The sequence below is a fragment of the Carettochelys insculpta genome, chromosome 6, assembly GCF_033958435.1.
Source record: "Carettochelys insculpta isolate YL-2023 chromosome 6, ASM3395843v1, whole genome shotgun sequence".
In the NCBI taxonomy this organism is placed as follows: domain Eukaryota; kingdom Metazoa; phylum Chordata; order Testudines; family Carettochelyidae; genus Carettochelys; species Carettochelys insculpta.
The window spans coordinates 62954161-62966548 of NC_134142.1; the positions used below are offsets into that span (position 1 = coordinate 62954161).

At 44.0% G+C, this 12388-nt stretch overlaps 1 protein-coding gene across 1 annotated transcript in view; it reads right to left on the reverse strand.

Moving 5' to 3' along the window:
* Positions 1–12388, reverse strand: part of EHD4 (EH domain containing 4) — a 55506-nt gene that overhangs the window by 27419 nt on the left and 15699 nt on the right. The window contains exons 2-3 of the mRNA XM_074997056.1: positions 11443–11619; positions 5827–5924 (exon numbers count right to left, since the gene is read on the reverse strand). Coding sequence (XP_074853157.1) covers positions 5827–5924; positions 11443–11619 — 275 coding nt within the window. The remainder of the gene's footprint in view (positions 1–5826; positions 5925–11442; positions 11620–12388) is intronic.

The following is a 12388-nucleotide window of genomic DNA, read 5'->3' on the forward strand; positions in this document are numbered from 1 at the left end:
GCCTCGTCCGGGGAGGAGAGCGAGGAACCGCTGGGGTACGTCTCTCTGGACCCTTCTGGTTCCTGCTGGTGATGGTACACCCTCTCGCTGGAGGTTTGAGAGGGAAAATCTCGGGGTTCCATGACCAGTCCCCCTTGAGATGCTTGAGTCTCTGTCCCCGGTCGCGATTGCCCTCGGGGGTACGAGATAGTTTGTGGGGATCTTTCCCTAGTAGATTGCCGATGGTGTGTATGCCCCACGTGGTAGGGGCGACCATGGCAGTATAGGCACTGTTCTTGGGAAGGTGACCTAGACCACTCCCTTGGTGCGTACCCTCTGCGTCTGGGGGAGGGAGATCATCGAGACACTGGAGAGAGCGATTTCGTATAATAGTCCAGTGGTTCAAACCCCAGGAAGGGTGAAGGTGGTGCCAGCCATGGCGAGGCTGGTTGTAAAAATGGAGAAGGGGGCTCCGGGTAGGCTAGGGGAGACCCCTGCCTTCTGGTTGGAGTCTGCAACATAAGCGGAGGGCTGTGAGAAAGCAGCTCCACAGCCCTGTCCGGAGAGGGGCTGCAATGCCTCCTCTTGTGTGCAGCCTTCCCCCTCCCTGGAGGAGGTGACTCCGCCCCCTGACGCGCGGGGGATCCCGGCCCCGTCGGCACCGTGCTAGGCACGCTCGAAGGCGGTGCCGCACGTGCGGTGTCCTTCTGCGCCTGCAGGCTACGTGCCTGCGCGCTCTGCACCGCCGGTTCCGTCGGGGTCAGTGCCGCTGCCTGTGGTGCCGCCGGTACCGGCGCTTGTTTAGCTGCTGCCCTGCCTGCGGTGCGGGGCGGCTGGCTGGTTATCGAAGGCTGAGCCGCTTCCACGTGGCTCTCCGTGCCGCCGCCGATCAGCTGTTGCTCCGGCTGGGGGCTGCGCGCTCCTCCCGTCCCGCTCACTGTTGCTGCCGGCAGGGATCGGGCTGGAGAGACTTTCCTCCGTTTTTGCGCTGATGGAGTGAGGGAGGCAGCTTTCCTTTTAAGGGCCCCGGAGGGTCCCTCCTGCTGCGGCCGCTCCGGCACGTCTGGCTGGAGGGCCTTATCGAGAAGCAGCATTTTAATGCGCATCTCCCTGTCTCTTCGTGCTCTGGTTGTTAGTTTAGCACAGAAGGCGCATTTCTGTGCCACATGGGACTCCCCCAGGCACCTTATGCATAGACTGTGCCCATCGGACACTGGCATCGCCTCTCGGCAGGACTCACATTTTTTAAAGCCTGAAGAGGACATTGTTGGTGAGTCTGAGTTTTTAAGCGGGTACTTAGCACCTTCTTTGTGCTGTTTTCCCCGTCCGATGGCCTGCCTCAGCAGGAGGGCTGATGGCCGTAGCTCCTGGCCTCCGGCGCTTGTGACTGGGACTGGCTGAAGCTGTCCCGCTCGTAGTTTGTTTGTTGTTGTTTTTTTTTTGGCAAAATAACAACCGGCTAACTCGTAGTAGCCTAAGTATCTGAAAAACTTTTAAAGAAAAACAGATAAAGTCGTTGAATACGCTATTTGGCCTTAGCCTAGTCGGATTCCGTCTGCAGCCGACGGCGGTTAAGAGGAACTGGCGGGGACCGGATCGCGCACATGGCCAGGAGCGCGCAAGGGAGCGGCGCGCGCTGGCGCATACGCGGTCCGGCAGAAACTGCTTGGAAGATCCGATCTGCGGCGCCGGGCAAGCCCGTCACCTATTGTGGAGCACCCACGGGGACACTCGAAGAAGAAAGTATGTTACAAAAAGGCTGTCTACACTAGAGAGTTTTGTTGACAAAATTGGGGCTTTGTCAACAAAACTCACAGAGCATCTATACACAAAATGCATTCCATGAACAGAAAACGTCAACTAAAAAGCTGTGTAGATGCTCCTGGGGGCCCTTTTGTTGACAAGGGAGATCCAAAGATTGACTCACTTTTCTGTATCAACAGAAGTTTTGTCGGAACATCTCTCTAGACAGTAACTTTTGTAGACATGCTCGCAGTGTAGACATAGCCAAAGCATAAAACCTGTACAAATTTCTTCTTCATTTGCCCCTTTAAAAAACTGTCTTCTTCTACTACATTTAAGAATCACAAAGAAAAATGACTACATGGATGAAGATGCTTACTTGAAACAAAGTGACTATCCAGTGCCCACAATGGAATGTTAAGTCTACATGTTTGGTCTTTGCAGAAGTTTACACTATTTAGTTTTTAGCTTGCTATTCTTATTTTTTTCCTACAAAATACATAGCAATCAAATTTGTTAATCCTAGATTTCCAACATTTCTTCAGCATCATTTAGATGTTTGAGTAATACCTTACTTGTAAGAGGTTTTTGTTGTTCTTAAGTAGTTTTAAAGAAGCAGGCAGGTCCCCTATAAGCTGATTTAAAAAGTCATGGTCCAAGTTAGTTTTCATCCCTTTAGTTTTCATCCCTTTCAAGTACAATGCATATATCACAATAAAATAACATTTTGTAGCTTGCAGCATTTGTACCGATGTATAAACATGTTGAATCCATAGCCAGAGATATTTCTTGTTAATATAGAACATTGCGTCAATAATAATAGTGCATCAGTAGGGCAGATAATCTGTCGGAAGAGAGATGACAGCAATCTGGCAGTATGTAATATAAAAAATCCTTTACCACGTTGACTGAGTCATCTCATAGCTACAGTAAGATCTGCTTCCAACAGGAGGAACAATAAAGGACAACTATTCACTCTCCATTTCTCTTTTTTTTTTTACTACTAACAACGGCAGATTATTTCAAGTGAACGTACTAGTTTAATTTACTAGTCTTAGTGTAATATAAATATAAAACACAAAACAAAAAACATTAAACTACTATAAGGCTGCAAAGGCAAGCACTAAAAATGTAGGAAATGACCGTGCCAACTTAATTCAGACCCCTTTCCCATCTGCATTATGATGCAGTATTTAATTACATGAACATATCCTCAGTGGGGCTGATAGCAGCTGCTTGCCCCAGGGCCAGGTGAAAGGGAGGCCAGGCTCAATGCCCTGGAAGGGGCAGGGCCTAGGTTAATCAACCCTCAGTGCCTCCCAGACCCTGGAACTGAGCCCCCAAACACATACTCCCTCATGCCACACACAGTAGCAGAGCAACGCTACTGTGGCACTTCAAAGGGGCACGGAGCTCTGGCTGCTGCCTCAGCCAAAGTAGCAGCTGCAGCAGCCAGAGCTCTGGGTCCCTTTGAAATGTTGGGACAACACCACATGCTACTTTTTCCCCCATGCCATTGCTTAATTTGCGAGTGTTCAACTTTGCAACATTAATATTCTTTTAATGTAGGCTTTTTGTACGCCACTTCTGGGGTTTTCAAAAAGCAAACTGAAAAAACAAATTCCACCAGGTGACATGTTGACACCCACTTGGGATACAAGCAAAGTTGTAACCTGTGGTTTCACTGTGCAGACCTCTGCTACTTGAGCAAAGTAACTGATAGGCGTTGTAGGAGGTCATCTTCTAGATGACATGGAAATAAGACATTTTGCCAGGGGCTTTCACCTGTCCCAATCTTGTCTCTTCACCACCATTTGCTCCTTTGTCCCAATCCAATTCTCCTTGCCTACCCAATCCCAGTCCCCATTGCTCAGGGTTCTCAGCATAGTCCCAGTCCTCCCACTCCTTGTCCCTACCCAGACAGCCCCCGCTTCCCACTCCTGGATCCCCATGTGATCTCTCCCCCACTTCTCCCCACTCAGGGGCTTCCATTCCTGGTCTCAATCTCCATGACCCTCATCCAGTTTCAGGCCCCTCTGTACCCCAGCTCCACAACAAACCTGCCTTCCCTCCCTTCTCATGACTTTTCCACTCAACACTAGTTCCTACTCCCATTCTTCTTGTTCAGTTAGTCTCAGATGCCTCTCCTTTCCCATCTCAGTCCTCTTTACCCAACCAGCCGCAGCCATTCTACGCTCTGTCCCTAGTTTTCTAGCTCTCCATCGTATCACAGAGTTCTTTCTCCCCAGCCATGTGGCTCACAGCCCACCCTCCTGTTTCCCTCTCTGGCTCCCATTCCTTTCCTAGCTCCCAAAACTAGTCTCCTTGCACAACCAGCACTAACCTACCTTTCCCCCCGCTGCAGCACTTAATCCCTACCTGCCCCCACCATACACTCTCCATCTTCTTGCCTAGTTTTCTTCACTCCAACTCCTGTTTCCACAGATTCCTTGATGCAATCTACTTCTTCCATCCTCTCCACACTCTAATCAAATGAGTTCTTCTTCCAAACTGCTTGGTACTCCAAGAAAAGTACTGCTAAGACAACTAAGACGACAGGGGAAAACAATTCCTGCTGTCAGTGCCAGTGAATAATTCTCCTCCCTCCCCCTCTGGCCCACAGCACCCATTATTGGTAAAGTTGGACTTTGTACCTGTAGCCCTGGACTAGAGGGAACATGCTCAATCACACTGCAGTGATGGGGCAAGCACAGTACTGTCAGCTCTAGGAGCTGGCGGGGGGGGGGGCGGGGGGGGCGTGGCGCGCAGGATGATAATCGTACTCCCTGAGCACAGGGAGGTATAATCGTACTCCCTGAGCACAAAAATCTTCAGAGATTTGAGCATGTGCAAACTACCAATTTTTCAAAGGCTTATAACTTGGCCAAATGTAGATGGATTTTTCCACTGAGTTAGCGAAAGGCACATCCATGATGCAAAGACACCACCTGTGCCAAACTGTTATGAATGAATGCCTGTAAAGGGTTAACCCTTAGTGGGGTCTAAGTGGCAGGCACCCAGGTAAGCCAATAGGAGAGAAGAATTTTTTTTGAATAGGAACAATTGCAGGCTAAGGGGTCTTTGGGTCTGTGACTGGAACAGGGAGAGACCAAAAATTCTGATGAATCCAGTAAATATTCTGGCCACATCATAATCAGAGCATGGATATGTAAGTAGAAAAGAAATATTTAGTTAGATGCGATCGGGTTGTTTTTATTTTGGGTCTGATGTGGAATTTCTCATGCTTGTTGATGATTTTTGTCCCCTCTACTCTAACTTCTAACTTAAACCCAAAGAAGTAATTCTTTGTGCTCTAGTATTAATAATCATTAGTTGTTATAATTATGTCTAGCAACTAAGTATGTTTATTTACTTTCTTGATATTTTGTTTTGTGAATAAATTACTTTTTTAAAGGCAATTATTTGATGTCTGTGTCCTAGAGAGCGTCTGTGTAAATGCCTGCCTAAAGCAAGGTCAGCTATCAGATTAGAGGTCTTTGTTTCCAAGCTGTCTCCTAAAGAAAGTGTGAAGCTTGAGGGTTAGTCCACAGGGAGATAACCAAGTTGTCTTTCTGGGTTGGTGGGGGGAGCTTTCCCACTTGGTGATAGTGACATGATCTCCCAGGATCAGGGAATCTGTGACCATGGGAGGTTTTTCTTTTTCATTTTTTTTTTTTAAAAAAAAAAAAAAAAAAAAAAAAAAAAAAAAAGCAGAGCTTACAGAGGCAAGATATTTTTAAGTTTTGCAGGCTCCCACTCTCTTCTGCACACAGGGTGTCAGAGTGGGGAGGCAGCCCTGAAAGATGTCCACAATGCTTCTTTTTAAATTAAAATATTTTGTTATAGTTCAGCACAACAGAAACCACTCACTATGAATAAAACATTGATACCAGTCTCTGTAGCTAACCTCAAAAATTTGATTGCAACAGACTATAACATTTTTTGGCACAGAGACCCAAAGAGAGACAATTAACATACAGGTCCTCCACATCACTGGAGTGAAACCACTGCAGCAAGCTCTCAAGAGAGACTAGGGGAACCAGTTCCCCAGTACAGCAGAACAGGTTGCTAGAGATGTTAGTTATTTTGACTGCTTCAGCTCACCTCTACTGATGCGCTGTTTCTCTCCTGAAAGAATTCCAGGACTATCAATGATACTGATGCTCTTCAGAACTTCATTAGGTAACTGAGCACACATAAACCTGCACAGAAGGAGGGGAAGAAAAAGGTTACTTACAGCAGCTGGAGTTCTTGGGTAGAGTGCCTGTAGCAATCCCTACTGTGACCGCTTGTACCCTCAACAAAGATTGACTTATTTTAAAGTAGTGAGCACTGGGGGTCACTGTACTGTTTACCACAAATATTCAATAATAAGATTTTTAAAAATAATACATGTGGTGTTCCTTTAATCTGAGCCCCTAAAGTACACTACATTCACATTTCCCGGTTTTTTTCTTCAGCATTAGAGACAGGCACTTTAATTTAAACATATAATCTGAGATTCTCACATAACCACTTGCCTTGAAGAGTGGAGGCTGTACTAAAAATACCAAGGATGGCAAAAAAGGGTCAGACATTTGCTATGGCAAGAAACAAAACACAGGGTGCAAAGTTAGTGCATATAAACAGCTATGGCCTCAGTGCCTTTCCATTTAGTAAAAATTCCTAAGAGTCTAAAATTCCGAGGAAGGCAGGTAGAAAGCTACAGAGATATCAAATTTATTAAAAAACCATCAAATCAAGAGAGTAATCCTTCATAAACATAACTCAGAACTTCAAATACCAGCCTTATACAGCACCGTGATGGAAAGTGCTCGAGCAGGGTGCTTCTGATCTGGAAAAACACAGGTTAAGAGAAGTTGGGCAAAATACAGCCCATGAGCTGGACGTGGCCCAGCAAGCTACTGAATCCACCTCTCAGGAGTTTCAGCTAGCAACCCAGACCCTCCCTCTCTCACAACCTTCTGCATACCTACCCATGTTACCCAAACACACTGCACCACCGCTTCTGGATCCACACCTTTTTCCCCACACCCTGCACCCCCTCCTATCTCTTTTCTCCAGATCACAATCTTCTCCCAGACACTATATCCCCTCCTGTACCCGCTCTCTAGGTCAGAATCCTCTTCTGCGCCCTATTCTAGACTCTGCCCCAGGTCACAACCCAAACCCCTGCTTCCCCTCCTGCATCACATCACTATCCCCTCCCAGACTGCGTACACTCCTCCAGGTCAGAATCCTCTCCTGCACACGACCCCTTCTGGCACCCCCAGAATAGAGGCAGAGCTAAACAATTTTTTTCTGAGTAGTCAAAGGAAAGAATGTTCTCTACTGTTCTACACAGAATTCATGTCTTTCTAACAAAATGTATTACAATCAAAGTCAAAATGGGTTAGTGCACTATGGTGCAGGCAGACAACTGCAGAAGTTTCAAGTCCAGATGGAAAATATGCTCCTGTTTCTAAGACAGAAGATCTTATGGTTCTTTAACAACTGGAGGGACCACTTAGAAAAGTGATCAACAAAACTCAAGCCTTGTCTTTGTTTCCACATGACCTATGGAAGTAAAGGGATTTGAGAGAGTACAAAGAGAAACTCCTTGGTTTTGTCCACTGAAAGGCATCACTCAGGAAACTCAACTCTGATTCTGAATCAGAAGTGATGACAGATACAACAATCACCTTGACTTTCCACTAGCACAAGATGCAACATTACTACAGAGAATACATTGCTTGCTAAATATAGCAAATGCTGCAAACAGAAAAGTAACCTTTATCTAAGTAAAGTTTTTGCAAGTTTGTGTTGCTTTCAAAAGGTCAATGAGACAGCACTATTAAAATCAATGCCCTCTACTTCCAACAACAGAGATAATAAAGAAAACAATGCACCAGAAAGCACAAAACTGGCCAGATTCTGAAGAACAATACATACCCACCAACAGTCAAGGAAATACAAAAAAAAAAAAAAGAAAATCAAATCCAAATCTTGAATACCAGAATATAAACTGGACAAAAGAAGAACAATGGCCAATATATAAAAGTAGAAAACATTTTATGAGAAATACTGTAGACTGGCTTTTTTTTAAATCCATCATGTTTTTGTAGAAAGCCTAATGGCTGTGTAGTATCAGCTAGAAAATTCAGAATACATTTTACGGGAAAGAAGAACCTTTATTTCAGTGGAACAATGCTACAATGTTCAAATTTCTAAACAAACCAAATGACATCACAGCAAGGATACAGAAAAAAAACCAAGAGCTACAATTAGACGTGGGGATAGCACTGCATATCACACTAGAAGTATTAATAGCCTAAGGAAGCGGACAATCTAGAAAATGAGTGAAACACAGGAGGACAAACTGAAGCTAGAAATGGCTGGCTGCAGTTTCTAGAAGAGTTCATGACATGAAAAAAAAAAAAGTGGAGCTACATGACAAAAATATTTCCAGAGTAGTCATCCTAATATGTCATATAAAAGTTTCAAACTCCAAATGTAATGAGGTTGGCATGATTATTTTAAACAGCTTTTTATGACAAATTTTTAGAAAAAGTTATGCTGTGCACCTGAAGTGCAAGAAATCGTAATTCTGAGATAACTCCCACAGCCCACTTGTCTCCTACACATCCTCCTTTTGTTATAACAGAAACAAATAGACATGCAAAAAAAAGTTTACAAAAGTTGTTGTAAATACAGTATTGCAATTTTACAAGTACAGCAATAAAAGTTTCCTCCCAATTAGTCCATATATAAGATTTTCATTTCACCTTTGAAATTAAACCATAGCAGTACAGACAGCAGCGCTGAGAGGCGCTAACGGCCTCTGGGCAAGGTGGGATGGGAGCCAGCTCTGAACCCCCTAAGGGCAGAAGGGTGGGGCAGAGGACATTCATCCCTCACTGCTACCTGGACAGTGGCACTGACACACATCTCCTCCCCTCTCCACCCACCTAGCCATGTGCAGCAGTGCTACAGCGGCAATTCAAAAGGGCCCACAGCTCCAGCCACTGCTACTTTGACTACTTTTTACCCATGTGCCATTTGGAAAACAGAATTGGAATGCAACAATGTGGGCTGTTTGATTTCTTTTTTTCAGCTTCTTAATAATCAATGCCCTTTAAACACAAATCAAAATTGTGCTTCCAGGGTTTACTGTATTGTATAAGTACTGTTTATGACGTACTTCACATACATATGGCTTTCATGGCTGCTTGGTATACAGCACAGTACACAGACTACACTGGCTTGCAGAGAAAGAGTAGAGGTAAATGTCATGGAGGCCAGAGATCACAATCACCGGAGTACTTTCGGGGGGGGGGGGGGGGTGTGTTAAAAAAAAAAAAAAGCTTACCTGCAGCTACGCAGAATACTGCCATAGTTATTTATATATCTTATTTCTTAGCAAACATAGTCTGCCTGGCTTCAGGCAGATGCAACCTTTCTTTAATGAATAAAAACAGCATGAGAGAATATTGCACATTAACTCTGCTAAAGCATAAGCCGGAGTTTATCAGCAGAACAGGAAGCACTTGCGTTAGAAAGGAACCAATTTAACTTGTCTTGCAAATGCTCTTCAAAAGCACTGCATACAACAGGAAAACAAAAGGCTGGCTCCTGATGTGCTTATTCAGCCAGCAGAAGTCACTGAGGTCACGTCTACACTTGCCCCCTTCTTCGAAAAAGGCATGGTAATCAGGCTGATGGGAGATTGCTAATGAAGTGCTGCAATGCATATGCAGCACCTTATTAGGCTAATTCTCCCCCTCGGCAACTCTGAAGTGCCAAACTTCCAAGTGCCAGCATGCCGTGTAACTGAGTGCCCACAGGTACGTGGCATGACAGCACTTCAAAGTTTGACACTTCAAAGCTGCCGAGGGGTAGAATTAGACTAATGAAGTGCTACGTATTCACTGAAGCACTTCATTAGTAATCTCCAATTACCCTGATTACCATGTGCCCCCTTCAAAGAAGGGGGCAAGTGTAGATGCAGCTTGAGAGTTTTAACTCAGCGAGAACTGTGGGATTTGACCGAAAACAAAACCTCCAGGTTGCCAGGCTTACAAAGAGTTAAAGAGTCCACATTTATGCAAAATTCTAATGGTATATCACCCAACCCTTACACTAATCTGTTTTATCAAAACCCCTTAAGGATTGTGTCCATCTACTCCTTTTGTAGAAATTAAGCACTTGTAGCTTGGAAGTACTCAGAAATTATATTGTATTTTTTTCAAATGTTGGCCCGTTTAGAAAGTTTTTAAATCTCCAGAAACCACCGCTTTAAAGGGTTATGCCTGGAATTGTGGTATCCAGGGCTGCACAAAAGTAACAATGTAAAAGAGCACAATAGTGGATGCAGACCAAAACTATAGCCAACCTGCACTCAAAAAAGCATAGGTGGTGTGAACACACACTACAATAGGTACATGCATTGAGGCAAATCCACTCTCTAATGTGGAGATGACCAGGTGGGGCTAAGTCTCTTTTAGAGTTATGTACCTTGAACCTTGCATCCAAGACATGTTTGGCTCAAAAGACCTTTGAACAGCTTCTTGTGAATTAATTTTCATAAAAGCAACAAAGGGTCCTGTGGCACCTTATAGACTAACAGAAAAGTTTTGAGCATGAGCTTTCATGAGCACAGACTCACTTCATCAGATGCTGGTCATGGAAATCTACCGGGCCAGGTATAAATAAGCCAGAGCAAGGCTGGGGATAACAAGGTTAGCTCAGTCAGCAAGGGTGAGGCTTACTACCAGCAGTTGATCTGGAGGTGTGAACACCAAGGGAGGGGAAGCTGCTTTTGTATTTAGCCAGCCGTTCACAGTCTTTGCTCAAGTGCGAGCTGAGGGTGTCAAATTTGCAGATGAATTGTAGCTCAGCAATTTCTCTTTGGAATTTGGTCCTGAAATTTTTTTGCTGTAGGATAGCTACTTTTAAGTCTGCTACTGTGTGGCCCGGGAGACTGAAGTGCTCTCCTACGGGTTTTTGTATATTGCCATTTCTGATATCGGATTTGTGTGTGTTTATTCTTTTACGTAGAGACTGTCCAGTTTGTCCGATGTATGTAGCAGAGGGACATTGCTGGCACATGACGGCATAAATTATATTGGTAGATGTGCAGCTGAATGAACCCACGATGGTGTGGCTGATCTGCTTAGGTCCTGTAATGGTGTTGCTGGTGTAGATATGTGGGCAGAACTGGCAATGAGGTTTGTTGCCTGGATGGGTCCCTGAGTTACAGTGACTGTGGTGCGGTGTGTAGTTGCTGGTTAGGATAATGACACATATAGTTTCTCTAACTGAATATACACAAACATATACATTTACTCTGGTCTGGCTATGGTCTGAAGAAGTGGGTCTGTCCCACGAAAGCTCACCTAATAAACTATTTTGCTAGTCTTTAAAGTGCTACTTGACTGCTTTTTGTTTTGATATAAATTTAGTGTAATTTTTATCACTATTATAATGTTTCTTTACGGCACGTTATTCCCTTTCACAGTCAAATATTGTAATTATGCATTAACGTTTGAAGATTAAAATACCATATAGGGAATTTTTATTTATATAGTAATTCTCAATTGCTGCTGGCCACTGCATTGGAATATGCGTCATTTGTATTGTTAGAAAGAAATACAGCAGGAAATTAGTAGTTTTAGGATACGACAGAGATGGTGAGATGGATGGAACTTTAAAACAAAAGGCCAGCAACTAACCTGCTCTTACCTGTTCAGAAAAGCATTTCCAAAGCGGCTGAGTTTACGGAATGGCTTCTTGGGATCCACAACCAACGCATTTCCAGGAGTACTCCCTTCTGCCTCTCCATACATCACAGCAATGAAAGAATCTGTGGTAGGCTCCGGACCAATCCTCATACCTGGAAAATCCTGTTCGAGCAGGTACCTAGGGAAGGGGGATTACAAAAAGAAAAGGGAAGATGAGCAAGCACTGGAGTTAAAAATATTATTTTCTTTATAATATTAAAGAAATAAAATTGACATGACTTACATCCCTTCCACAATTCAACCACCACCAGGGACTAAATTTTTATGTATTTCATTATTTTTCTTGACTATAAAATAGTTGTCACAGTGTAAAGCTGGAATTCTACCTTTTCACAAAACGCGCATAAAATTCAGAATAATGAAAGTCAATCCTCCCCATGAAACCATAGATAAAAACATGCCTTCAGCCTAAGATTTACTCCTCCAATTCAGACTACTGACGGCCCAAGCACAACTACATCAAGTTGTGGTTAACTCAAGGTATGAAGCTGGACATGACTGCTGCTAGAAATAGAGTAATTCATACATCAGGAAGTCTCATTTACTACAAGGGTATTTAAGCTTGCAGGTGCACTGCTAACAGCAATGTCTGTACAGAAAGTTGTTTTTACACTTAAACGGGTGGCTATAGTGATAAAAGTGATCATGTGAAAATGACAAATATCCTGAATACATCTGAGTGCTAGCCGAATTCACAGTCCTATCTGCTAACTGTAGTAAAGTTACCTAAGTAAACTTTTCTTCTGTTAACACTTCTACAGCAGGGGAGGAAGGGAAGGGCACGCCAGGAGTTGAATTTCAGTCTCAATTGTATAACAGAATTGCTAACTAAGTTCCAGTTGCAGAACTAATTTCTGCCCTCAGGTAGAGAGAGAATTTGTTTCCTA